The sequence below is a fragment of the Sinocyclocheilus rhinocerous genome, unplaced genomic scaffold, assembly GCF_001515625.1.
Source record: "Sinocyclocheilus rhinocerous isolate Xijiao unplaced genomic scaffold, SAMN03320098_v1.1 scaffold2043, whole genome shotgun sequence".
Taxonomy (NCBI): Eukaryota; Metazoa; Chordata; class Actinopteri; order Cypriniformes; family Cyprinidae; genus Sinocyclocheilus; species Sinocyclocheilus rhinocerous.
In genome coordinates this window covers 495,598-520,650 of record NW_015652169.1, presented here as the reverse complement: position 1 = coordinate 520,650, position 25,053 = coordinate 495,598, and the positions used below count along the sequence as shown (strand labels likewise).

Here is a 25,053-nt window from a genome sequence, read left to right as displayed (position 1 = left end):
ATGAGAGGACTGAAGACTTCTGAAACTGTAATAAATGTTTCTATCATGACTTTGCATTGTGCAGGAAATCTCAAATACAGAACAAGCTCAGCCAGACTTCACTATAATCGAAATGAAACAAACGCCGGCTTAAAACATCCTTAGAAGCTGTGTGTATCTTTGTCCCATGGAGATACTTGAAAAACTGCTCATTAGGGAGGGATCATTATTCAGACTTTATATTACTTTAATATTTTCCATCACGAACATCCTGAGATACAAAATGAATGCCCAAAATAAATTAAGATAAAACAAAAAATACTTCAATAGACGTAATTATGAAAACACTTAGTCCAATTCTTTCTTTTCCTACAATATACAGAGTTCACAACATCACCCATACAAAATAAATCATATTTTATACACCTACAACATATGGTATGTATATATAAAAAAAAAATAGGTCCTCTAGATGACCCAAAAACATTTGTCACTCTGAAACTGTTGTTTTCTAAGATGTCCATCAAATTCATTCTCAATTCCAATAAAAATCTGTAATATATATATTTATATATATATATATATATCCTCTGTTGACATTTCTTGTAATGATAAAAGCCAGAAAAAGAAGAAAAAAAAACATGTTGAAACTGTGCAGTGTGCACTCTGGACCTCAAAAATCTTATCAAGTCTGTCCTGTCTGTTAAATATTAGAAGTAAAAAAGAAGAAGAGGAGACAGAAAATACATTCCAAGCGGATGATGTAACTGCATTTAGTGTAGTCTTTCCTTTGAAGATTCAAAACGTGTAGGACGGCAGCACATTAAAGATCAGCATACAGAAAAAATAGCAGTTAATGCACAACATTGCTTTGGTACAGATCAATATCTTCACTGTCCTGCATCAGAAAATAAAATCTCCTGACGGCAGCTGGAAGACGCATGTACGCATTTGTATGTCAGCGTGTGTACTGTAACATAGATATGCTGCAGCAGACGACTGTAGTCTGTGTTTATTTGAACTGTGCACACACTGAAAAGGTGAGCTGGGCTCTCGCTTCGGCAGGAGGGAAAGGCGGCAGCAGGGGACAGTAAGCAATAAGAACACTGCCCGAGAAAGCAAGAAGGCCCTGATTCCCACAACGCATCCCGCTCAGCCTAGAATCCACTGCTCAGTCTTCCTCATCCTCTTCTCTCAACTCCACGATGTCGTCCATGCGGCCCCCGGCCCTGACCTCGTTCATGGGGGCAGAGTCCTCCCCGTCGATGGTTATGTCTTCATCAGAGTCTTTCTTTTTCTTCTGTGTGGGCAGAAAGAAAAATGCTAATCATCTTTCCCCAAAGCACTGGGCTTCATTTATGAAACACAGACCAAACTAATTCGTTTAAATCATTCATAAAAGCCATTATTACATAATTTGTTATACTGAAGTGGGATAGTTTAAGTAAGAATGATTTGCAAAGGTTTTTCAATGAAATATGTGTGGTGGAGCTTGTAAAATTTAAATTGAATTTAAAAAATCAAAAGTGGGGCGTGTTGTCACACTATATGGAGTTGTGAAATCATATAATTTAATGGGATTTCAGTTAAATTTCATGAAATAACTAAAATGTAAAGTGTAAAGTGCACTGCTGTTTAAAAGTTTACAAATATTTATTTATTTATTTAAACTTATTCTCTTATGTTTACCAGGGCTGCATTTATTTGATCAAAAATACAGTAAGATTGTAAAATATTATTTCAATTTAAAATAACTGGTTTCTATTTTAATATATTTTAAAATGCAATGTATTCATGTGATGGTAAAATATTTAGTGTTCACATGCTAAATTGGTGCTCAAGAAACATTTCTTATTATCAGTGCTGAAAACTGTAAAATGTGAATTTTTTTTTCAGGATTCTTTCATGAATAGAATCTTCAAAAGAACAGCATTTCTTGAAATATAAACCTTTTGTAACATCATCAATGTCCTTACTGTCATGTATTATCAAATTAATGAATCTTTGCTGAATAAATGAATCAATTTCTTTAAAAAAATCATATTAACCCCAAATTTTTGAACAGTAGTGTATAAAAACCATTGCTTTAACAGACAGACAGCTACACTATTTAATGAATTGCATAAAATTAAAGCAATTAAAATATATGACAATCTGCCCCCATATAAATAAGACAAATTTATCTCAAACTGAAATATATGGGGGTAAAAAATCTTTGTTCTAAGAACACAGTTCAACATTTAGGTTAATAAAATCTACCTTCACGATATAGTTGACCCTTGCCTTATATGTCAGTGTTTTTTATTGTGTTTAAAAAAAGTTTAGTTTGGAAGACTGAAATATTGAACTTTGAAACCGGCATACAAAACCACTGATAGAGAAAGCACATTTATGTAACTGGACTTTTGACTCAAGACCTTATAGTTATTGAAATAACTACCCTCACTCTCCTGTATGTGCGTATGCTTAAAATATACAATATACTATTGAAATGAACATGTTTGTAGATTCATGTCTGTGGAGTTGCCACAGCATTACACTGATGTATTGTTAAAAGGTGCTTGATTATATTGTTAATGCCCTTTTGTTGTATTCACATCAAACAGAAAGCAGTTTTATCATAAGAAAAAACCTACAGGCTCCTGTGTTATCGTACCTGTTTTCGGTAGACATAGCATGCTGCGATTGCAACCATAGTAGACTCCCCAAGGAAACCAGCCAGCAGGGATCCAACACCAAGTGTGGCTCCATGTACCCTGCACAAATTGAAGCGCAGAAAGCTTTTAAATTCAGTCTAACCGATTTTATTATACAATTTGATGCACTGAAGTACAACGACTAATGACCTATATGTGAGTAATGAGTACAGTCAAGCACAACACACTTACCCCATGTAAGGCAGCACTATGAGACTGGTAATGAGGACAATGATGCGGAGGACAGAGCTGGGCGCCAGGACAAAGGTCTTCTTCAGGGTCATGAGCCAACCAGTCAGGTGAGCACGAATCGTCACTGAGGATAAAAAAAACAGTGCATGCAAAGCTGGTCTCAAGCAATCATGTGAAAACATATTTTACATGCCACTCATTGCTATCAGTACTGTTATATCATAAAAGTGAAGTGCAATTAAATTGGATGGTACTTTGAGCTTCATTGTGGTTCTTTCTCTCTCAGTTTCTGTAGGCCTTGAGGCATTGTAACTGAAGCATGACCACTCTTGACCTTTGCCTTTTCAAAAGGCATTTTCAAAGAGCAACCGGTCCTCCTAAGACCATCTGTCCATTTGATAATGCACTGCACATCAGACCTTGAATCATGCGTTTTTGAGAATGTGCAGCTACAGAACTTTGCAGAAAGGTCCGCAGATTTCCACAGAATTTGAACATGGGCCATTCACAAAGTTCAATATAGACTACTGTTCAAAGTTTGGGGTCAGTAAGGTTTTTTTCTTAAAGAAATTGACACTTTTATTCAGCAAGGAAACATTAATTTGATCAAAAGTGAGAGTAGACATTTAAAATGAATTTAGAATGAATATTAGACTTGCACTCTATTCATTTACTAACTGCTTGTTTTCTTTAAAAAATTAACACTAGCTTCTCTATTCTTTTATTTATTGTATTCTATTTGTTTTCTCTTTATTTATTATACAATTAACAAAAAGCAAAAAAGAGGCCTCTAACACTAGCTTGCTCTATTCTTTTTCTATTCTATCTGTTTTCTTGTTATAGCACTTGAATATCATTGCTCTTTTGTTGATTTTTGATTGCTTCCTTTGTCCTCATTTGTAAGTCGCTTTGGATAAAAGCGTCTGCTAAATGACTAAAATGTAAATGTAAAATGCTACAAAAATTTCTATTTAAAAAATGCTGTTTTTGGAATTTTCAAAGAAAAATAAAAGAAAATCACAGTTTCAAATATTAATCAGCACAACTTTTTCAACATTAATAATAAGAAGAAATGACTCTTGAGCAGCAAATCAGCATATTACAATGATTTCTGAAAGATTATGTGACACTGAAGACTGGAGTAATGGATTCTGAAAACTCAGCTTTGCCAGCACAGGAATAAATTACATTTTAAGATATTAAAATAGAAAACATTTATTTTAAATAAAAATTACTGTATTTTATTACTGTATTTTTACTGTAAAAATAAATACAGCCTTGGTGAACAAAAACAACCCCAAACTTTTTAAACAATAGTGTATGTCCTGTGTCTTACGACTTCATTAAATATTTTTGCTATTTTGATTATTCAATTGTTTTAATCATTTTCAATGTTTTTAAATTCCTTGTTTTATTGTTGTGATTATTTTTTTTCTTTTCTTTTATGTAAAGCACTTTGAATTACCATTGTGTATGAAATGTGCTATACAAATAAACTTGCCTTGCCTTGCCTTGCCTATGCTTTTCTGATTCCATTAAGAGTGTTGTAATATTATTTGTTAAAACTGTACTTTCTATGTACTTTCTACTGGATGCTAAAATAAGTATACAGTACATATGTCCCCCCAAAATAATAAAGAATGTTTGTTTTTATGTAAATCGACTTAAACAAAGACTATAGAATACCCTTAAAATTTAAAAAAGTGTACAAAAAAAGCCTTAAAAGGACTTTGACTTAAAGTGCAATACCTGGAATGGGAAAGAAGGAGAAAATTCGTAATGGGGTGACACACAGCTCAGCAAAGGCATGATCTACGCCAATGATGTCCACCAGGATCCTCTCAGAAATGTGTGGAGCCCAGAACACCACAAAACAGAGCTGCACAGAGAAAAACACACTACCTGAATGGAGCTATCCAAACAAAGTAAAAGTAAAGTAAAGTAAAATAAATCATAGTAAAATATAATGCAGTTAACAAGAAACAGGGTAAACAAAAAATAGGCTATTCTGGTTATTTCTGTGAAATTGCACTTTGGTTTTCCTGGTTAACTAGTGGAATATATTATCATAGTATACATGTTGATTTTAGATTCAGATCACATGTAAGCAAGCATATTATACTCACCCTGTTCACAGAGCTATCAAAACACTATCATTTACACTCATAACTGTTTATATCTACAGTGACTGAGTGGAGAAACGCCTTTGAAATATGGCTAACAGCACTGGAATGGGAAGTGTGTGCACAGATACGCATGACCAGACATGTTAGCACAAGAACTCAACACTTGCTGTAACCTCTTTACATCAATAACACAAACCAACCATCAATGATACATAATTTACAATCAAGTCCTATGGGTTTCCAGCTTTTACAAAGCAAAATGTTAGCACAGAATCTCGATGCCTTTGAGTGATTAATTAAAAAGCAAAGAAACCACAGTATTCATCCGTAGCAGTGCATTCATGCAACATTTTATTGAAGAGGAGAACATCTGGGCAAAACTATATAGTGTTTACGTAAGAGAGTAAACAGAAGCCTTGTTATATGAGTGACACGGACTCATACAATCATCATTTTTCCTCCATATCGCTGACAGAGAGGTGAAATTATGGCATAAAAATGATAGCTGTAGTGTAATACCATGAAGGCTTTAATCTAGGTCAGGAAGGGAAGGTCTGACCCTGTTACCGAGGCAGAGCGCATCAATTAATCATTTAGCCTGACTCTAAAAGCACTCACAATAACAAGACACACTATCCTAATGCGCTCCTTATGGCTTTACAACAACGTGTTTAGTAGCTGAATAAGAGCCTTTGGATTTTTGTTTATTGCATTTTAAATTCAGGGGACAAATGGAAAAATTAAAAACTGAATTATAAGGTAATATAATGTGTACAAATTAAGCTAGTGTGGGTTTAAATACTATACCTGTAGACCTAAGGAAGAAGTTGTAAAGTGGGACTTAAGCAACAGCACTCATACTACCCATATTCATAATGTATGGAACATACGTTGTTAATGGTCACAAATTAAGATTCAAACCAAAAGTAGTACAGCAAGCTCTATCTACCACGCTTTCATATTCCTGCTTTTCATATATGGGCTGCTACGACTTAAATCACCTGTTATATTCCTCAACTGTAAGTTGCTTTGGAGAAAAGCGTCTTCCAAATGAATAAATGTAAATGTTAATGTAGATAGAAACCTCCTCCTCCTGATTGGCTGAACAAAGAATATGACCACGGCCCACGGTCACAATAAACTCCTACAGCACCCTTGAACTCGCTGAACTTCAGTAACCGCTGTTACCAAAAATATGAAACAAGTGTTATTGAAGCCAGATGGAGACAGAGGAGAATGTGGATGAACTTACCGTTATAGAAAGAGCCAAACAAACAAAAGTGAAGCGCTTGATGTCGGACTTTGTCACAACTGTACCACTGTTGGCCAACTTTTTGCTTGGGTTATTCTGGAAAATAAGAACAAACACAAACAGCAGATGTCAAGAAAGTAGTTTTCTAGTTTTTTAATTTCTTCTTCAGGATAAGTTTTGAACATTTAGACTCTGCATATCATCAAAAAATGTTTTTAAAGAAAGCAATAAATGCATTAAATTGATCAAAAGTGACAGTAAAAAAATATATTTTAAATAAATGTTGTTCATCAAAGAATCCTGAATAAATGCAGCACAACTGTTTTCAACATTGATAATAATAAGAAATCTTTCTTGAGCACCAAATCAGCATATTACAATGATTTCTGAGGATCATGTGACACTGAAGACTGGAGTAATGGGGGCTTAAAATTCGACTTTACCATCACAGGAATAAATTACATTTTAAAACATATTAAAATAGAAAATAAAATTTTAAATAATAATAACATTTCACAATGTTACAGGTTTGACTATATTTTTGATCAAATAAATGCAGCCTTGGCGAGTATAAGACACTTCTTTCTAAAGCATTAAAAATATATTACAGACCCCAAACTTTTGAACGGTAATATATATCATCTTCATCCATAAAATTATTAACTACAGTTGGCCAGATACCTGTGGCCAGAGAATGTCCCCTCACTTCCTGAGGACTTCCTAATTGTGGATCCTGCTGATCCTTTTGTGGATCCAAACATCCATAAATAACAGCACACTACTGTGCGCCTTTTTTAATTACAGTCTCTGGGACTCTAGCTGCAGCTCTGTCTCCATGAACCCACTCTATTTACCCCCAAAAATAATTGCTTTGTCATGAAGTAGAACAAGATAATAGACACTGCAGTATTAGCACACAGAAAAGGTGGATGATATAAACTAATTGTGTCATCCCTTAAAGGTATGAGACAAAGTTAGACAGTGTGGTATAAATAAAAAGCAAATAAACCACACTGACTCCTTTTCCTGATCTTTCAGGCAGGATACTGGGAGGAGAAGATGGAAAGCTGTCATTTTAACTTAAGTATATATGTGGAGGATGATTAGTATTAAGCATTCAGAGAACTGTATGATTAAGGATTAAAAAAGTGTTAGTTTAAGGTAAAACAACAACATTTACCTTGTCAAATGCAGGGTAAACAGCTCTGAGTTCAGTGAGCCATCCATATGGCATATGACCCACTGGATATGTTGCTGTGAGAACTGCGACAGCCTGGAAAACAATAACATTTAACACCCACAATTTCATCTGTTTATAATGAATGTTTCTATTGTAGAGGAGCTGAGTGACGTAAAATATTTCTGACATCTAGGCACCAAACAACTAAACTGACAATAAAGCTTGTTTCGTCATTATAGTTATAAACCTATTTTAAGAGTATATTAAAGTAGGTTTGAGGGGGGAAAAGTACAACAATTTTAGCCTTCAGTGGTAAATATGGCCCATAAAGCACAGGATGCAGATGAGATGCAATTACGCCACATTAACAACTATTATAAAATGAGTTTTATTCAGTGTTACTTTTGTATTATTTTTCATAGTAATATAGTATTTATTATTATTTTGAATTAGCTTTTAATTTTGTCATTTAAATCTTAGATGATTTTTATTAACTTTTAGTAGTAGTTTTTTGTATTTTAAAAACATTTCTAATTAGCTTTAATTGTTTTTATCTCAGTGTTATTTTTTAGTAATTTTAGTACTTTAACTTAATTTTATTTCAGATAGTTGCCAAGGCAAAATTTGAAGGCATAGCTTTTCCATCGTTATCAGATTTGTATTTTATTTCGGCATTATTCCAATTACTGAAAACAATTTTTAACAGTTTTAGTTTACAATAACAACTATTTTTATTCACTAGATGCATAATTAAATATAGACACTATACATGCATTTTTCATTTCTGTAGTCTCAACTAAAATCATAATTGTCACAATTCTTATTAAAGTGCTGCTCTGTTTATACCTGATGACACTGCTTCACTTAAAATAAAATAGATGCCAAAATAGAAAATGTTCCCCCATCCATTTCAGTATATTTTCATAGCAAGGGAAGCTGAATTTCACTGTGAATGTATTGCTAAATTGAAATATTAGCTGAATATTCACACATACGCTGTATCTAAATGACTGAAAATAATGATAGTGACTATAATTTGATATCTAAATACTGTAAAGGCAAGTGTGTTCTTGCCATGGGACACACTAACCTCTGTGGCAGCTGTGCTTCCTTTCAGATCCCGTGACACAAACAGGTTGACGATGGGTCTGCTAATCCGCTGCGTAGCCAGAATGAGAGCCAACGGCCACCAAAAGCTTAGCATCTTTTTAATAGTGGCATCACCCTATTACACAGAACGAGTTTCAGTAAATAGCACAGTTTTAGGATTCTCACAGGTTTGATGGGGCAGAGCAAGGAGAAATTAATATAGAAAACCAATAAACTGACCAGTGTAGCTGTGATACTGAACTGAGCAGGTCAATAGTGAAGGATTTGAATAGTAAAATACAACTTAGTTGAACTGGTGTAAAGAGAGTCAATGGACATACCCCAACCTCAGGCCCACTGGATTCTGGGATGTTGTCATGAATGTTCCTGTAGTAACCCAAACCAACAATAGTGAAGCGTACCAAGGCGCCCATATACAGAGAGAGGATTGGGATCAACAAGGGCTCCACACACTCCAGGTGACTGTGGAGCAAAATAGTGACAAACACAATCTAGAGAGAGAGAGAGAGAGAGTGGGAGAGGCACAACCGTGTAACCTGATTACAATGACAGTGATAAATATAGCCGTTCTTGTGGCACATACAGACTCTATTATTAATTCAAACCCAAATACATCATTAATAAAAACAAATTACACCGCGACTATGATAACCCATAATCTTCGCCTTCAATTATCCTTCATACACAACCATATTCACATTCTTATAAACATACCAATACAGAAAAAGAGTGTAAGAAGACATCAATAATCAAGCAATGAAATGCTAACACATACCTGTGCAATAACATCAGAAATTGACGCACATCCCACCAGGAAACTGTGCTTGTGCTTCAGAAGGATTCCAGCATGAGTCCAGGCCTGAAACCACAGATAACGGTCACACTAACTTAAACAATACAACATGCTAATCTCGTTAATGGATAGAGAGAGATGGAACAGGGACCCCCGTTACATATTATATTACATATCAGCTTGTAACACTCCAAAGAGAAAGGAAAAATTGAAATCGCATCATATGACCCCTTTAATATTATATTTTTCTTTAATGTAAATTTCCATTTGTTCACAATAAAAAAAATTACAAAAAAATCAAGCAATAATTGGCAACCCCCCTGCAGTGCCACATTTCATCACCTAGGGGTCATGGACCCCCTGTTAACTGGGTCCGCTCTCTCGAGACTTAACACTTTTAATAAAACACTGCTGCAGCTTAACCTCCATTGACAGGCACAGGATGTTCGCGTGGGCTGTTATTCATCCAAAGGAGCTTGATGGGTTTCCAGATCTGAATAGGCTCTGATGCCTGGCCTTACCACGCACACTTACACACACATACTCTCTGCCATCTGTGCCAGGCAGGCGAGCCAGATCTGATGGTCAGAGCGAGAGCACATTATGACATTACAGCTAAATATCCAGGGATGAGACGTCACGATACACTCACCATGGCGTCAAGTAAAGGAAAAGCAGCCAGATAGAGAAACGCCTTCCGGGTCTTACTCCCCACAGTCTCATCCACATGATGCAGTTTGTTAATGATGTAATAGCCCAGACTTGTGTAGGCTAAGGAAAAGAAAGAACCAGATTAATATGTATTATAGTCAATAATATAATAAAACATAATATTCAACATGATGGCTTTGCTGCCAAAACTGGCACAAATAACATGCAAGGACAGAAAACATGATGGCTTTTTGTTAAAATTAGAACAAATAAAATGCAAGGATACAAAAGTTCTAATATAACAAAATAATGTAATATAATGTAATGTAATATAATAAAACAAAATAAAAATTTAATTAAATTAAAAAATAAAAGTATTCCCACAACCCTACACAGAACATAGAGAATAGATGGATAAGAACATAACATAACATAACATAACGTAACGTAACGTAATGTAATGTAATGTAATGCAATGTAACATGATGGCTTTGCTGTTAAAACTAGAACAAATAAAATGTAAGGATACAAAAGTTCTAATATAATACAATAAAAGATGTAATGTAATAATATAATATAATATAATATAATATAATATAATATAATATAATATAATATAATATAATATAATATAATATAATATAATATAATATAATATAATATAATATAATATAATATAATATAATATAATATAATATAATATAATATAATATAATATAATATAATATAATATAATATAATATAATATAATATAATATAATATAATATAATATAATATAATATAATATAATATAATATAATATAATATAATATAATATAATATAATATAATATAATATAATATAATATAATATAATATAATATAATATAATATAATATAATATAATATAATATAATATAATATAATAATACAGAAGTTCTCGTGTCTCCCATTTCTCCTGTTTTTTTCCCCCTTTTCTCAGGAATGTGTGCAGTGACGTGATCCACAGATGGATGACACAGCTCTACCAAACTCTCTGACTGCGCAAACGACCATAATATGACTGAGACTACACTCAAGATGATGGAGAGTGTCCATGTTATGCTAACACACCGTAACTTCTTCATTTAAAACACATCATTACGTATGGCAGACAGGTGGTGGCTTAGTGGTTAAAAATTCATGCCTTCTTCCAAAAAGGTGCTGGTTTGTATCCTATATCCCTCGGGGTTACATTCTTTCTCCATGTACTCATAGCAGTAACTGCCATATGGGTACTGCTGAGCGGCTGGAAATGGCTCTGATTTCTTGCTTCGTATGTAAATGGCTATTTGTGTAAATGCAAATGTATTTGAGCTAGAGAAACGGACATATTCAAGATAAATATCCTTTATTCTTTAAACTAATTTTTGGATTAGATTGTATAAATACACTGTTTCATGATGACTAAACCATTTTTAACCACATCCCACGAACTTAAGTATTTGTAATTGGGTAAATATGGGTGGCAGAACTTATTTCCTGCCGAGTAGGAGTGCAGTATTTTGCACAATTTGTTTAATGACAATATAATCATAGAGGGTGAACAAAAATCCGAAAATAAATGGCGAGCTACCCCTGTGAGTTTGAATAGAGTTTGTTTGGGAGACGCCTCTCCATTCACAGAGTACACAGAACAGGCATGTAGTAACCTGGCAAAAAAGCCCTTGCGTCAACACAGCAGATGAGACCGTGCTTGGAATAAAATGTTCCTTTGTGTAATGAGTTTTTTTTTTTCCAGAGAATGGATGCATCTGCCGAGATGAGTGGGGTTTGAGTGATTCAGACCACTTGAGCTAAAAGGAGGTCCTTCTCCAGTCATAACATTGCTTACTAAGTCTACCACCATGACACGTTTGTTTGGAAAAGTGAAAAACAAAGCAGTGTTCCCTGTACATGTAGTACAAACTAGTCATGCAAGACCAGAGGCATATGTGAGGAAATAATAAACTGGCAGACTGACCAATAAGAGTGTGGAAAATGATAGCCACGGCTCCTGCGGTGACCATACAGAGGACTGCCTTGGTTCTGTCCCGTTTGCTGTTGACAAACACCAGCCCTACGTTCTTGAAATCGCTCATAGGGCCAGTGAAGAACTTCATGAGGGAGTAGGCCAGACCATAGCTGGCCAGCATTTGTACTGCATCCTCTTTAACTGTTGCAATACCCCTGTTCAAAGCCTGTAGAGGAAGAGAGAAATGATAAAAATGCATCCGAATCAGTTTTTTTTAGCATTGTACAAGATGGGTTAGTAGAGTGATAAAAAAAAATGTAGACAATATAGATATAGATGAACCTATTCTAAATCTACATGAATCTAGAAAATGATTCCACACTAAATCTAGATTTAGGTTTGTCTAAATCATAACCTAATTTCTGATGTTGAGGGATGAATTGAAAGGGTGATAGGACAAACTATCACTCCTCATGGCGATTCCTCTACACAAAGAGGGTTTTATTCCCAAGATATACAACACTACCCCTGTATCAACCGACTAAATGCGTTTCATGGCATGTCCCCTAGAAAAAGATCCAGATCCGAGCACCAGTTTGCTATATTGGACCACTAACCCAGAATTTACTCTTAACAGTGTTTCTGTCTTTCAAAGTCACACATGTGCGAAAATACAAACTTCACAGTGTCACAATGCACCATGTGTCAGATGTCTAAACATGATTAAGCAACAGTGTCAAGCAGAAAGAGGAAGACATGTTATAAAATTGCATTCATTCATGGACCTTTCTTGAGAGAAACACCGGTAAACTGTCATCAGAAACAAGAGCCATTGTAATCTTGAATAATGTGGAGCTACAGTAACTACAAATCATCTCAATGATGACTAACTGTATTACGAACAATTTTACAGCTTTATTGTCACATGCCAGAATATATCCCCATCAACTCATGAGAAGGTGATTTGGCAATGTGTCAGATGTCAAACCTGTTGGAAAATGCTGAGATGTACATAAGTTCTACTTGCTCTACAGCTGTGGGTGTTATTGCACTAATGAATAAACTTTTCTGCCCTGTCCTTGACTCTAACGTGGTGGCACCATTCTGTAATACTTGTTGCAGGAGAATAATGCTTATGTTTAAATCTTAAGATTTCATTTGGACGATACAACAGTAGATAGTCAGTCACAGAATTGATAGGAAGCAGCAAGACCTGTACAATAACAGATAAAGTCAAAAGGACGTGTGAATGGAGGGTTCTTCTCCTTATCTGCCTTCTTCTGACTCTGCCACTTCATCTCCAACGCCTAAGAACAATGTGCAGTGAGATAATGATTGTCTGTTACTGTGGGCAGACAGGCTCTTAGGGTTCCTGCTCACATTTCTTCTGTATGCCATTAGTGATTCTGAAAAATTAATTTGTATCTAACAAAAATCGAATGGCAATGTTTTCTTCAATGAATTCTTCAGTGTAGTGAGTTGTGTCCATCAAATCCATTCTAATTTCAAAATATTCTAATTTTATGTTAAAAAAAAACAACAACAAAAAAAATAATTTGTCACTTTAAGAACTGAGGGATTGCGTCAGCAAATTTAATTTCCTCAACAACTCTCAACTGCAACAAAGCTAAGATAAACCGATAGTGCATTTTATGGGCAATACCAATACAGATATTTTGGTAACACTTTAGTATAGGGACCAATTCTCACTATTAACTAGTTGCTTATTACCATGTCTATTAATAAGCTGTTTATTAGTACTTATAAAGCACATTTTCTGCACGACCATATTCTACATCCCTAATCCTACCCAATACCTAAACTTAACAACTACCTTATTAACTATTAATAAACAGCAAATTAGTAGCTTATTGAGGCAAACATCATAGTTAATGGTTTGTTAATAGCGAGAATTGGACCTTAAAATAAAGTGTGACCGATATTTTTTATGTCCAAGTTTTTAATAACCAATTTGAAAGTTTTGTTTTTCTTTTGACACAAAAAAAACTTTTTATTTTACCACAAAAATAAAACAATATGAATATTTGAAATATTGTTATGTAATTGAGTTACACATTTCATGCTGAAGAATAAATTACTTTATTTTAAAAGTTTTATATTTATCCAAACAATACATTATTATATAATGGCATTCATTTATTTGTACACCTAATATCGAAGAACCGATAACCGATTTAACTGAAAAAGGTGAATATCGGAAAACATCGTTTGCTCAAACAGATTACAGTCTTTCTCTAAATGTTAATTTTCAATAAATCACAATTATTTGAGTTTAACATGACAATAAATATTTGTCTTTGTAGCCAATCCATTTTAGACACAATGACTGTTATAAAAACTACTGTAAGCGCACAACATACGTTAATGGTAGACAAAAACAAGGCCAGTTCACGCAGAGTTGACAACAAAATCAGCCCATCCAAAAGTGCACATTACTCTCAGTCAGATTGCTTTTGCATTGTTCAGTGTGACACATGTTATTGGATGAGCTGTATGGCCAGCTGTTGACGAACACACACAGCTGATCAGCTCATGTTGTTTGTGATGATGCCTTGTTTACCAAGGGCCGCCGTTTCACCGATTCATTAAAAGAAATAAAACCACAGGGTCGCCCTATATCCTATAAATTATGTGGGCAACGCATTACATGTTCGCAAGCCACAAATAAACAGACCTCTTATAGCGAGGAGCACGGATGGATGAGGGATGCCATTGCTGCAGTGTCCAGCTCCAAGGATACACCACCAATCTTACGTCATGCAGCGCTGTATTTAACACACAATTCATTAACACTTGCCTGTTCGCCGAGGTCGATGGCTATGTTGGTTATGGCCAGCGGCACCAGGAATCGGATGAGAGGCCAGTAGTGCGTGAGCGCCGGGAATTTCACCATGTTCGCCTGGAGGAGAGCGGCAGCACCGCCAACATCAGCTGCTCGGATCTGGAAGGATGCGAGGCCGATCACAGCCCGTCGAGTTCTGAGTGTTTTCTAGCAGAAATCCGCCGAGATCAGGTCCGTCCCTGCCCTCCTACTCAACAACAGCATCATAAACAATGATCTGGTGCATGGGAAAATAGGAGGGTCACTAGAAATTTCTGCTGACGGCTTCTCCATTGTTCACCCATCAGTGGAGAGGAAAATAAATACATATAATCGGCCGCGGCGATTAAGTGCGGCACATGTATAAAGCCGTATGCATGGACTCGCTGGCCCAGCCGCTATTCTGCTGTAGATGGCCACTCGGTTAACTGTACTTAAATTATCATCCTTCCCTAACAACACGTGGGGGACGGTCGGCGCATAAAAGCCACGCCTCTTCTAAACGTCACCTGCTGCGTGCAGAAAAACAGCACACTGCTGAACAACACACAGATGTCTAAAATAGAGTTCATTCTCAGAGAAGATGCTAGAGAGGGATGAGCACGGCACAGGGAGATGAAATCTTCGTCCTTATATCTTATCTGTGTGTAGGCCTACAAGTGAAATGTTAACACAATAAATAAAATATCAAAATGAGACTTAAACGTTAGACAAAATTTACGTGGCTTTCATGAATCTCAGTGAAAACCGAACAACATCTTATTGTCGGCCAGCAGGTGGGGCTGCAGAGCAGGCAAGTCTTGTGAGACGCGCTGCTGCTTGACAGGCTGTCAATTAAAGGGACCGTTCACCCAAAAACGACAATCGTACAGGGTTTTGCGTGACAGAGGATGTCACTTTGACTAACATCTCCTTTTGTGCGCCATGTGTATTGTATAGATATATAATAAACAGCTCTCAACCAGGGGGCCCAGGGTCCATTAGGGTGTCAGCAAACTCAGAAAAGGGGCCACAGGATGACTTTAAATTAAATAAATAGGTGAATTCATTCAGGTTTATTCAAATTACCTTTGAAATATAAGGCAATTTGAATAATACATTCAAACAGCCTTCGAAATTATTGGCATAAAAGTGTCCCAATTAACCTGAATTCACTATTAATATATTAAAATTATCTATCTTTAAACTAATTAAAGATGCTAAAAGAACATAAACTAATAAAATATTTTCCCCTCTTAATAACTGTTTACATACAGTTCTTAAAATATCTGTAACCACATAACAAATCATGGTTAATTAAACATTAACACACTCGGTTTCTGTTAATACATTTTTTTTTCATAGTTTCATAATTTTCAACTTTGTTGAAATTATAGCTGAAATGCTGAAAATATCTTATTGTCTATGCTAGGGTAAAATATTGACTATTGTGTTGGGGAACAGATGGGGCTTTGAGTCAAATACACCATGAAGTCACATAGCATAATGAAATAAAATGTGTTAATACAAATCATGAGAAGATATTACTGAGAAGAAAATATCTACTGGACTAGGGACTGTCATTTTTTATTGCTGTCATTATAGATAATTAGTTTTAAGTTTCACCTAAATTGTTACTGAGTCCCACTTTATTAATCTAAGCTTGATCTAATGCTCGATTCTGATTTTTATTTCACTGGATGATGCAAAAATATTGATTCATGCCTTTATTTTGTCTTGCCTTAATTTTTGTAATTTTAAACTGGACTGCCTAAGAACTGCATTGATAAACTACATTTGGTACAAAATGCTGCAACTGCAGAGAACACACAGTACATTTGCATTGGTTACCCATTAATTACAGGACTGATTTTAAAGCTATTCATTTTTTAAGCACATAACGGCTTGGCCAGTCAGAAGCATATAAAGATGCTAGTAAAATATGCACCAAAATATATTTTTTTGATCTTCTAATGCTGATCTTTCTTTTTTTTTTTTTGTCACAATGTAATGTAAACCATACAAGATTAATTGAAACTGGTTTGGCTATTACGCCCCCAAAAACTAAACCTTTTACCAATTGAAAGGTTCCTGCATTCATATACTTCCGAGACATCTCTTCTGGCATTTCTTTACTCCTTCGTCATAAAATTTAATTAAAAAGTTTCAGTGAACAATTAATCTGAGATGGAGGCGGACTGTTGTAGTGCTGCATGCTTCATCAGATGCTGCATTAATTATTGAGCTGTGCCTGTTTCTCATTTCCTGCCCACGCTGTGTAAATTGCTCAGCAAAGTAATAAATTGTCAGACTATTAAAATGATGACAAATGAAAAAGACAATACAAGATACTGAAACCAGTGGAAGGACACCAAGATCTTAACCTGAATGGCACAATAAACTAGCTAAATTTAAATTAGCCCATTATTTACTCACCCTCAAGCCATCCTAGGCGTATATGACTTCCTTCTATCCGGGGGGTGAACGAAGTCCTCCTGTAGCGAATCGATGCGTTTTTGTAAGAAAAATATCCATATTCAAAACGTAATAATCACTTTAATCTAGCTTGTGCCAACAGTTGTACACGGAAGCAGCTCTGGGCGGATGACGTATGAGGTCAGTATGATCTCCCCTGCGCTTCCGCGTGTGTCACTTCTGAGCGGCGCATGCGCTACGCTGAACTCATACGTCATCTGCCCGGAGCTGCTTCCGTATACAACTGTGAACTCAAGCTAGATTAAATTGATTACGCTTTAAATATGGTTATTTTTCTTACAAAAACACTCAATTTGCTACAGGAGGCCTTTGTTCACCCCCCGGAGCCGTGTGAGGCCCTTTTTATTATGGATGGATGCGCTTTATTTCACTTCTTTTGGACTGATACACTGCAACACCTGCTGACTGCCATTAAACAGCTTGAAAGATCAAAGACCATTTTTAATATAACTCCGACTGGATTCGTCTGAAAGAAGAAAGTCATATACACCTAAGATGCCTTGAGGGTGAGTGGGCTAATTTTCATTTTTGGGTGAACTAACCCTTTAACACCTAAAAATCTAGAAAAGTAGAAGAGCAAGTCTAGATTTAAATTTATTGTAATAAGCAAATAAATAATTAACCTAGTAAACTATTAATTTCATAATCAATTAATCAAAAAAATATTTAAAACTTTTCCTCCCATCCTAGCTGGAGTTCCAGCTATGTCTCATAAAACTATTGCACATAATTTATTTAGAAATGCATACAATTTTATCCTTCTATTTAAAATTACAAAGGTAGCAGAATAAGGACAAGCAAATCTTTAAACTTATAAGAATTAAAACATGAAAGAAAAAAACATCCCAAAACATAAACTCAAGAACAGCTATGTGGAAAACATGATGGATTGTAACTCCTGAGTTCGGTAGATTGTGTGTGATTGCCATTTACTCTTTAAAGACGTGTCGTTATGCTTGGTTGTCCATCTGAAGGTGGATTCCACTTTGGCCTACCATATGCATCAAATTTGAAGGACTTTTTGGGGATGAGTACATTGTAGTGTCTGTCATCTTCTGTAAGCAAGCATAGAGGAGGCCAGTCCTTCTTGTGGTCGTTTGGGTAGTATGTAATAAACTCTTCAGTATCACACTTGTACAGCCGAACAACCCGCATCGTCTGCTGAAGGGAATAACCCAGGAGGCACATCTCCACCTAAACAACATTATATCATCAGGAGAGGTTCCTTCATAAAATATGATCACTTCAACCATTGAAACACTGCAATCAAATGAATCAACAGTAGATATTATAAGCTAGAAGTTAAATATTTGTACATGATTGGTCCATAAATAAACAAAGCGAAATATTTTATTTTAACTGCACTAACCTGTTCCAGCCCACCACTGAAGCCTACATGTCTGAGGTGGTTGGTGAGGAACGTCTTAGGGCATTTGGATGAGTCACGAGCAAAGAGAAGCCAGCAGAACTCTGGCACATCAGAGCCCTTCTCCATATCTGAGTGCAAATGAATGGCAGTCCTCAGCATCAAGAACTTCAGTGCTTCCAGAAGCTCATACTCCTCATCGTGACCTCTGAACACCTGCAGGCACATACGCTCCCTCTCCTCAAGACTTTTGCACTGGACAGTCTCTTGCCACTATAGGTAAAACAATAAAATATTGCCAGCAACTACACTTAAGTGTGGAGTCAATACATTTTTCCCCCTTTATTATGAAAGGATGCATTAAATTCATCAATAGTGACAGTAAGGACATTTATACTGTTACAAAAGATTTCTGGTTCACATAAATACTGTTCTTTTGAACTTTATATTCATTAAAAAAATTTGGAAAAAATGTATCACATGTTAAGTAGAACAACACTGATTGTTTTAAACATTAAAGCAATTTTTTTTCTTGAGCACCAAAGCAGCATATTAGATTGATTTCTGAAGGATCGTGTGGTACTGAAGACTGGAGTAATGGCTGTTAAAATTTCAGCTTTGCCATCATAGGAATAAAAAATATTTTTAAGTATATTTTAAATTAAAATTAAATTTCACAATATTGCATTTTTGATCAAATAAATGCAGCATTGGTGAGCATTAGAGACCCCTTTCAAAAACATTTAAAACATCTTCCCACAAAACTTTTGAACAGTGATGTTTATAGATATTCATACATAAGCAATTAAGAAAAAATTAAATGTTACCCTTTTCTTCAGTAGCTCCAGACATTGTTCAAGATGCTGCACTTTGCTCTTGCTAGTTTCAAATGGAAACTGCCACTCCTTAATGGAATCCTGATCAGACTGAATTTCTTTTGGCCACTATAATGGGAAATTCATAATGCACTAAATTAATTTAACACATAATAACATTCAATATTGATATGCAAAATATAATGATCAAGTAATGCTGCTTTGTGCAAGTACAGAATCAGTGAGGATGCCTAACGTCTAAGCACAATAAGGCTAAATTACCTTGCTAATGTCAGAGTCATGTAGCCAGGCAGGAAGCTGTTTTGACTGGCTGAGCACCTGGAAGAGCGTCGCCCTTAGTGCACAATAGTTATCACCTCTTACTCTGCGCAGATTGAACTCACTGGCTATTGCTTCATATCCCTAAAAAAAGAAGCATGTGTAAGCAATGCCCTTTGAAAAAGAAACACTTACAGTAAAGTGTGAAAGAAGCAGGCTCACCTTTCGAATAAGCAGACTTTTTGTGGTGTTGCCTTTCCATTCTCTCTCACTGTAGGTCTGAAGATCTTCGGCAGCTGACACGCTTCTCTGGGCCTCACCAACAGCCGCTGATGGGAAGAAAGACACCTCTAGCTCAGGCAAAAACAACCTCACAGAAATCTCTTACAACATTTCAATACACACTGAACGTTCTTCAAAAACTGAGCACTACCCGACTTTGACTGCTGCTTGTCTTGCAGCTCTTTTTGAATTTCTTCTTCTCCTCTGTACAGGTCCACATCACTATGAAACAACAAAGACTCATTGTAAAATGGTGCATAGTAAGTTGTGTCACTTCCTTAATCTAGTAAACAGTGCATAATATTTTTCATGTAACCATATATTTAGAAATGGCCGATCACATAAAGCTGCTTGTGATTGAGAGATGCACATGAGAAAAGTTTTTTTTAAGCTAAACACTGTTGTTGCTTGTCAAGTGACATTTTCTACTTAGCAAGACAAATTAATTTATATCAAAGCATACTTCACTTGGTCGAAATACGTATATGATACATGGGGACCTATGATTTCTGTGATGCAGAAAATGCAGACAGAATCGTGGAATCCATTCATAAAAATGAAATTTAACATGGCATGTCATGGAATTTGGCAAATTTTGGATGAATAAATCAAAAGTAGGGCTGTACAATGAATCAAAATGTGATATGGACTAGTGTCTACTAGCGTGTGGACCAGTGTGAAGCACAAAAAGACTGCTATTTGAATATGAAGTCTGCATGTACCAAGTGCCTCTGTGTGACTAAATGGTGCCATTTCATTTAATACAAACTCAAGGCTGTGACGCTCGTTTCAGCGTTTGCATTTCTGAAAAAATAAAACCTGTCACAAGGTCATATTATTGTAAAAAAAAAATTAAATAAATAAATAAAAAATTTATGTATGAATCCAGACGATTAGACATGCTTTTTGGTTATTACAATTTGGAGTCCAGAAATATTATAACGGAAACACAGAATTTTGAAGGGGGTAAAAAATGGAATTATAAAAAATAAAACATATTTTATAGGGCAAGAAATTGAATGAATTTAATATACTGTTGTTAAATTGTATAAGTTTCAATTAATTACACATTTAACCATTAAAATGGAATCCAGAAAAATATAATTTGGGAAAAAATGAAATGCATTTCATAATAGTGAATTGTCAGTGTATAAAACTAGTAAATTAAAACGGACTAAAATGGACTAAAGAGAAGCTATTAATTATTGAAACTTCTCTTCCCAAAATGGTTGGTGCGGAGTGAAGCATGTCACTAAAAGTGATCGTGAAATCCAAAAGGAAAATTTGAAATGCAAATGAAATGTAAATGTATTCCAAAATTACTTGTCTTAACCCTTGACATGATGTACCTAGTTTAGCCTCAGTTTCACATAATAGCAGACATCCAGAATTATAATTACAAGTATTAATTTTATTTACTGTTTTTTTCTCTTCGCCTTGACGAACACTTAAAAAAAGTGGCACAACCCAAAAGTACCTACTGTATGACAATCTAAAGCCATACTGCATGCACAGAAAGAGATGAATTGACATCTCAATTCCCCTTTTCAATACCCCTTTTCATCTTCAGCAGACGGCGTCTTCATCAGATCCTGCTGGGATGAATGACTGTCACTATGAGTAGATTTGGCCTCCTTCTGAGCACGTTTTTGCATAGTGTGGGAAGACTCAGAGCTTCTCTCAGGTCCAGGAGAACAAGCATCTTTTCCAGCTGCCCGGCCCTTCACATCTGCTTTCTGACCTTGAGTGCCCTGTGTCGATCTAAAGAGAAGGATCAGTTATATTCAACATGAAATAACATATGCTTAGATATAAGCTGTTAAAATTGACTACATTTATAACTTCTCAACTTATATTTTGCATTAAGGAAATCAGTGCTATGGCATACCCATGACTCGTTTTGACTTTTTTACTCTGTCGGTCACAATCACAAGCAGACTTTGCTGTTTTATTCATGGTTTTGACTTGGTGACTTTAGTGATTTTGCACATCCTTCGTACCTGAATCATAACAACACATGTGCAGAGACGTCCAACCTGCATCTCTGCATGGCGGGCTGATGCAGAGGGGAAATATAAATTAAACTAAATATAAAACGTGCAGCTTGAAGGTGACAACATTGCTCTTGCACTTCTGCACATCACAATGGAAACAAGTTATGCGACAAGCAAAAGAAAACAAACAGAACACTTCCGCATTCAGTCAGACTCCACAAACTCATCAGTGATATAAAAGCATCAGTAACGCAACCAATAGTAACAATCAATGTAATGTTTTACTAACCATTCTCAGACAAAACAGCTGAAGGCGCTTTCTTCTTCTTCTTCTTCTTTTGTGTTTAATGGCGGTTGGCAAACCAGCTTAAGGTGCATTTCCGCCACCTACTGGGATGGAGTGTGAGGCCTCGATGAACGAATATATCATATACTACTAATAAAAAAATTAAAAAAATAATTAACGTTATTTAGGCACACTAGGTCACTACAGTCTAATATTTCTTCTATCACATTCCTGAAGGCGCTTTTATATAACTTACCTGCTTTTACTGTCTTGCCGAACAGGGACTACAAAATATGAAGATTACAAGAAGTAAAGCCTACGAATACAATACTTCCTGTGAAGAGGATTGTGGGAATTGTAGTTTTCCGGCGCGCTGCTAGTTACTGTTGCCACGTCCTCTTATTTTAATCGACGATAATCTTGTTTGTTCAAGCAAATATTCCTTCATTTCAAGTTTTTGGGCCTTCTTGTGGATACACAAGTCGTCTATTTGAGCTTGTTAGCGTTTAGTACCCATAGCATAATAATAGAATCATACATTTATTTTCTTCACTTCAAAGCTTATGATATGGGTCATAAATCTAATCTAATATACTATAAATAATGTATATTATGAGTATTATTAATTGCTATAAATATTAATTATAATTCAATAATAGCCTATTTATTTATCCTTTGTGTTTTATGCGATTTTATGCAACAATAAATACAACAAAATAAATCAGAAATCTTTTAACACTCTATCCAGAAACACTAAAACGCATAGTCTGCTTTTTGCTGGTTTTGTATCCGTTTTTCTAGCGAGATCTGGCAACAATAGAGAAGGTCTTCTTCTTCTTCTTCTTCTTAATGTTTAACGGCGGTTGGCATCCAGCGTATTTGGTGCATTACCGCCACCATCTGCTCCGGAGTGTGGATCAGACAACAGGTTCACAGACTAATACACCCAAATTCCCTCCTTCTCCCCCAAGCATACAAATCCACACACTTCATCCTTATTCTACTATATAATAATAATAATTTTAACCTTCCTCACTACTCCTATAACTCTTCATACTCTATTAAAAACCCCTGTGTCCCTTAAGAAATCCATAAGAATTCTAGTCTGTGCCCTATGTTGTGTGCTCAACAGCCCTTTTAATGTCATGTCCTGAACCTCTATCTCTCTCAACTTATTCCTCATCAACTCTCTCTGAACCTCATACCTGCTGCACCTCAAGACCACATGCTCCACTGACTCCTCTTCCTGGCAAACCTCACACAATCCAGTATCATGTTTTCCTATTAACTTGAGTGTTTTATTTAATAAACAATGTCCCAATCTTAACCTAGATATGACTGTTTCCTCTCTGCGATTTCCACTACCAATCACTGAACATTTAACATCCCTCTGGATTTGATATAAATGCCTTCCTTTCCCCTCTATCCCACCTCTCTTGCCACATTTGATTTATTGTCTTCCATATCACACTTTTAACCTCTGCTTTACTGATACTTACTTGCATTTCTATGTTTCCTTTTGTTAACGCCGTTTTAGCTAATTTATCTGCCATTTCATTTCCCCTTATCCCTACATGTCCTGGTACCCATAAAAATTTTATCTGCCTTCCTTGGTTATATATTCTTGTAACTGACTGTAGGACTTCAAACAGTATATCTTGCCGACTTTTTGAATAGAATGACCTTATACTTGCTAAAACTGATGATGAATCTGAAAATGGAGCAGGTCTTAGTTGTACACTGTTATTGTTCTGTGTCTTTGTGAATTGTTAAAAGAAAAACACCAGTTCAAAGAAACATAAACTTACCCTTCATTATCAGATTCCTTGTGGTAAAGGTATGACACCCTTGTGCAGTACTGAGTCCTGTTTGTGTCCTTTTTATTAAGTCCCAAATTGTTCCCTGCACTGGTTGCAATGGTCAATATCCGAGCTCCATTAAATTCCGTTTGTTCAGTGTTGACTGATGGTGTGGACATACAGCAATTCCCCATCACCACCATGGAGACACAAGGTGTCGAATAAAAAATCTATAGTTTACTTTACATCACAGTTGTGGCTTCGGCCTATAGCCGTCTGCCATTTTTCTGTTTTGTTTGACTTCAGGATATGACCAATGAGATACATGTGTTTGAATTTTAAACTTAAAATAGTCTGACCAAAATAGAGCCCATGGCATCCGACCCTAGTAATATGCCCAGGCCAAGGCTGTGCAGGATATCTTTTCCACCACTAGATGACAGCACACAGCTCAGAATTGTAGAGACTATCATTTTTGATAGGCTAGTAATAATAGGAGATCCTTTGAAAGTGAAATTGATAATAAACAGCCAAAATAAACGAATAAATAAATAAAATAATTATTTTGCATATGCACGGATTTCAAAGTATGTATTAAGTATAGTATGTACTTCATTAAGAACATTATATGGAATTTATGACAGACAATTTCTTAATTTAAAAACGAAGACGACTGGGGCTGTAGGGGTGACCGGGACCACACTGCGCCTGCTTTGCCTTTGCCAATGAGGATGCATCAACTTTTGGGGTTACTGTTACTTTTGAGGTCTGGTACAAATATGACATAGACTACAAAAAATATATAGGCTAGGCTATATAGGCTCATATGTATGCATGAGAAATCATTAAAAGATCGTGATCTCCATTCAGACACACGCAATCTTATTCCTAAATGACTGTTATTCCGCTATTGTCAGTTAAACCTTTGAAATTACATCGGAATATTTAAACCTGCTTTCGCGCA

General features: G+C 35.6%; 2 protein-coding genes across 4 annotated transcripts; both read right to left on the bottom strand.

Annotated features, from left to right (window-relative positions):
- Positions 1-631: 631 nt before the first annotated feature.
- Positions 632-15,278, bottom strand: LOC107713990 (progressive ankylosis protein homolog B). The gene is made up of 12 exons (XM_016519682.1): positions 14,770-15,278; positions 11,961-12,177; positions 9,981-10,099; positions 9,311-9,394; positions 8,856-9,026; positions 8,516-8,650; positions 7,426-7,518; positions 6,246-6,341; positions 4,617-4,746; positions 2,868-2,991; positions 2,636-2,735; positions 632-1,279 (listed from the first exon to the last, which is right to left on the bottom strand). Exons 1-12 carry the CDS (start codon positions 14,863-14,865, stop codon positions 1,151-1,153), a joined length of 1,494 nt encoding a protein of 497 aa, XP_016375168.1. The 5' UTR covers positions 14,866-15,278; the 3' UTR covers positions 632-1,150.
- A 2,674-nt stretch (positions 15,279-17,952) lies between these two features.
- On the bottom strand, positions 17,953-24,498 carry LOC107713989 (ubiquitin thioesterase otulin-like). 3 transcript variants are annotated; one of them, XM_016519681.1, is made up of 9 exons: positions 22,547-22,634; positions 21,899-22,010; positions 21,565-21,771; positions 20,162-20,232; positions 19,951-20,057; positions 19,732-19,872; positions 19,462-19,578; positions 18,638-18,907; positions 17,953-18,462 (listed from the first exon to the last, which is right to left on the bottom strand). In XM_016519681.1, the coding sequence occupies exons 2-9, from the start codon at positions 21,964-21,966 to the stop codon at positions 18,205-18,207; spliced, it is 1,239 nt and encodes a 412-aa protein (XP_016375167.1). In that variant the 5' UTR covers positions 21,967-22,010; positions 22,547-22,634; the 3' UTR covers positions 17,953-18,204. The 3 variants fall into 3 exon arrangements, with proteins under 3 accessions (XP_016375167.1, XP_016375166.1, XP_016375165.1); XM_016519680.1 differs by lacking the exons at positions 21,899-22,010; positions 22,547-22,634 and adding an exon at positions 24,099-24,498 and having other exon boundaries at positions 18,638-18,850; XM_016519679.1 differs by lacking the exons at positions 21,899-22,010; positions 22,547-22,634 and adding an exon at positions 24,099-24,497.
- Between the last annotated feature and the right edge of the window lie 555 nt (positions 24,499-25,053).

Excerpts from the sequence above, each read along its gene's own strand:
- LOC107713990 (XM_016519682.1), bottom strand. The coding sequence starts at position 14,865 with ATGGTGAAATTCCCGGCGCTCACGCACTACTGGCCTCTCATCCGATTC. Across the intron at positions 12,178-14,769 it reads CCATCGACCTCGGCGAACAG|GCTTTGAACAGGGGTATTGC; the intron begins GCAAGTGTTAAT and ends CTTCCTCTACAG. Across the intron at positions 9,027-9,310 it reads TTTCTGATGTTATTGCACAG|ATTGTGTTTGTCACTATTTT; the intron begins GTATGTGTTAGC and ends CTCTCTCTCTAG.
- LOC107713989 (XM_016519679.1), bottom strand. The coding sequence starts at position 24,292 with ATGGTGGTGATGGGGAATTGCTGTATGTCCACACCATCAGTCAACACT. Across the intron at positions 20,233-21,564 it reads TCTGCTGAAGATGAAAAGGG|TGATGTGGACCTGTACAGAG; the intron begins GTATTGAAAAGG and ends GTTGTTTCATAG. Across the intron at positions 19,873-19,950 it reads AAAGTCTGCTTATTCGAAAG|GGATATGAAGCAATAGCCAG; the intron begins GTGAGCCTGCTT and ends TTCTTTTTTTAG.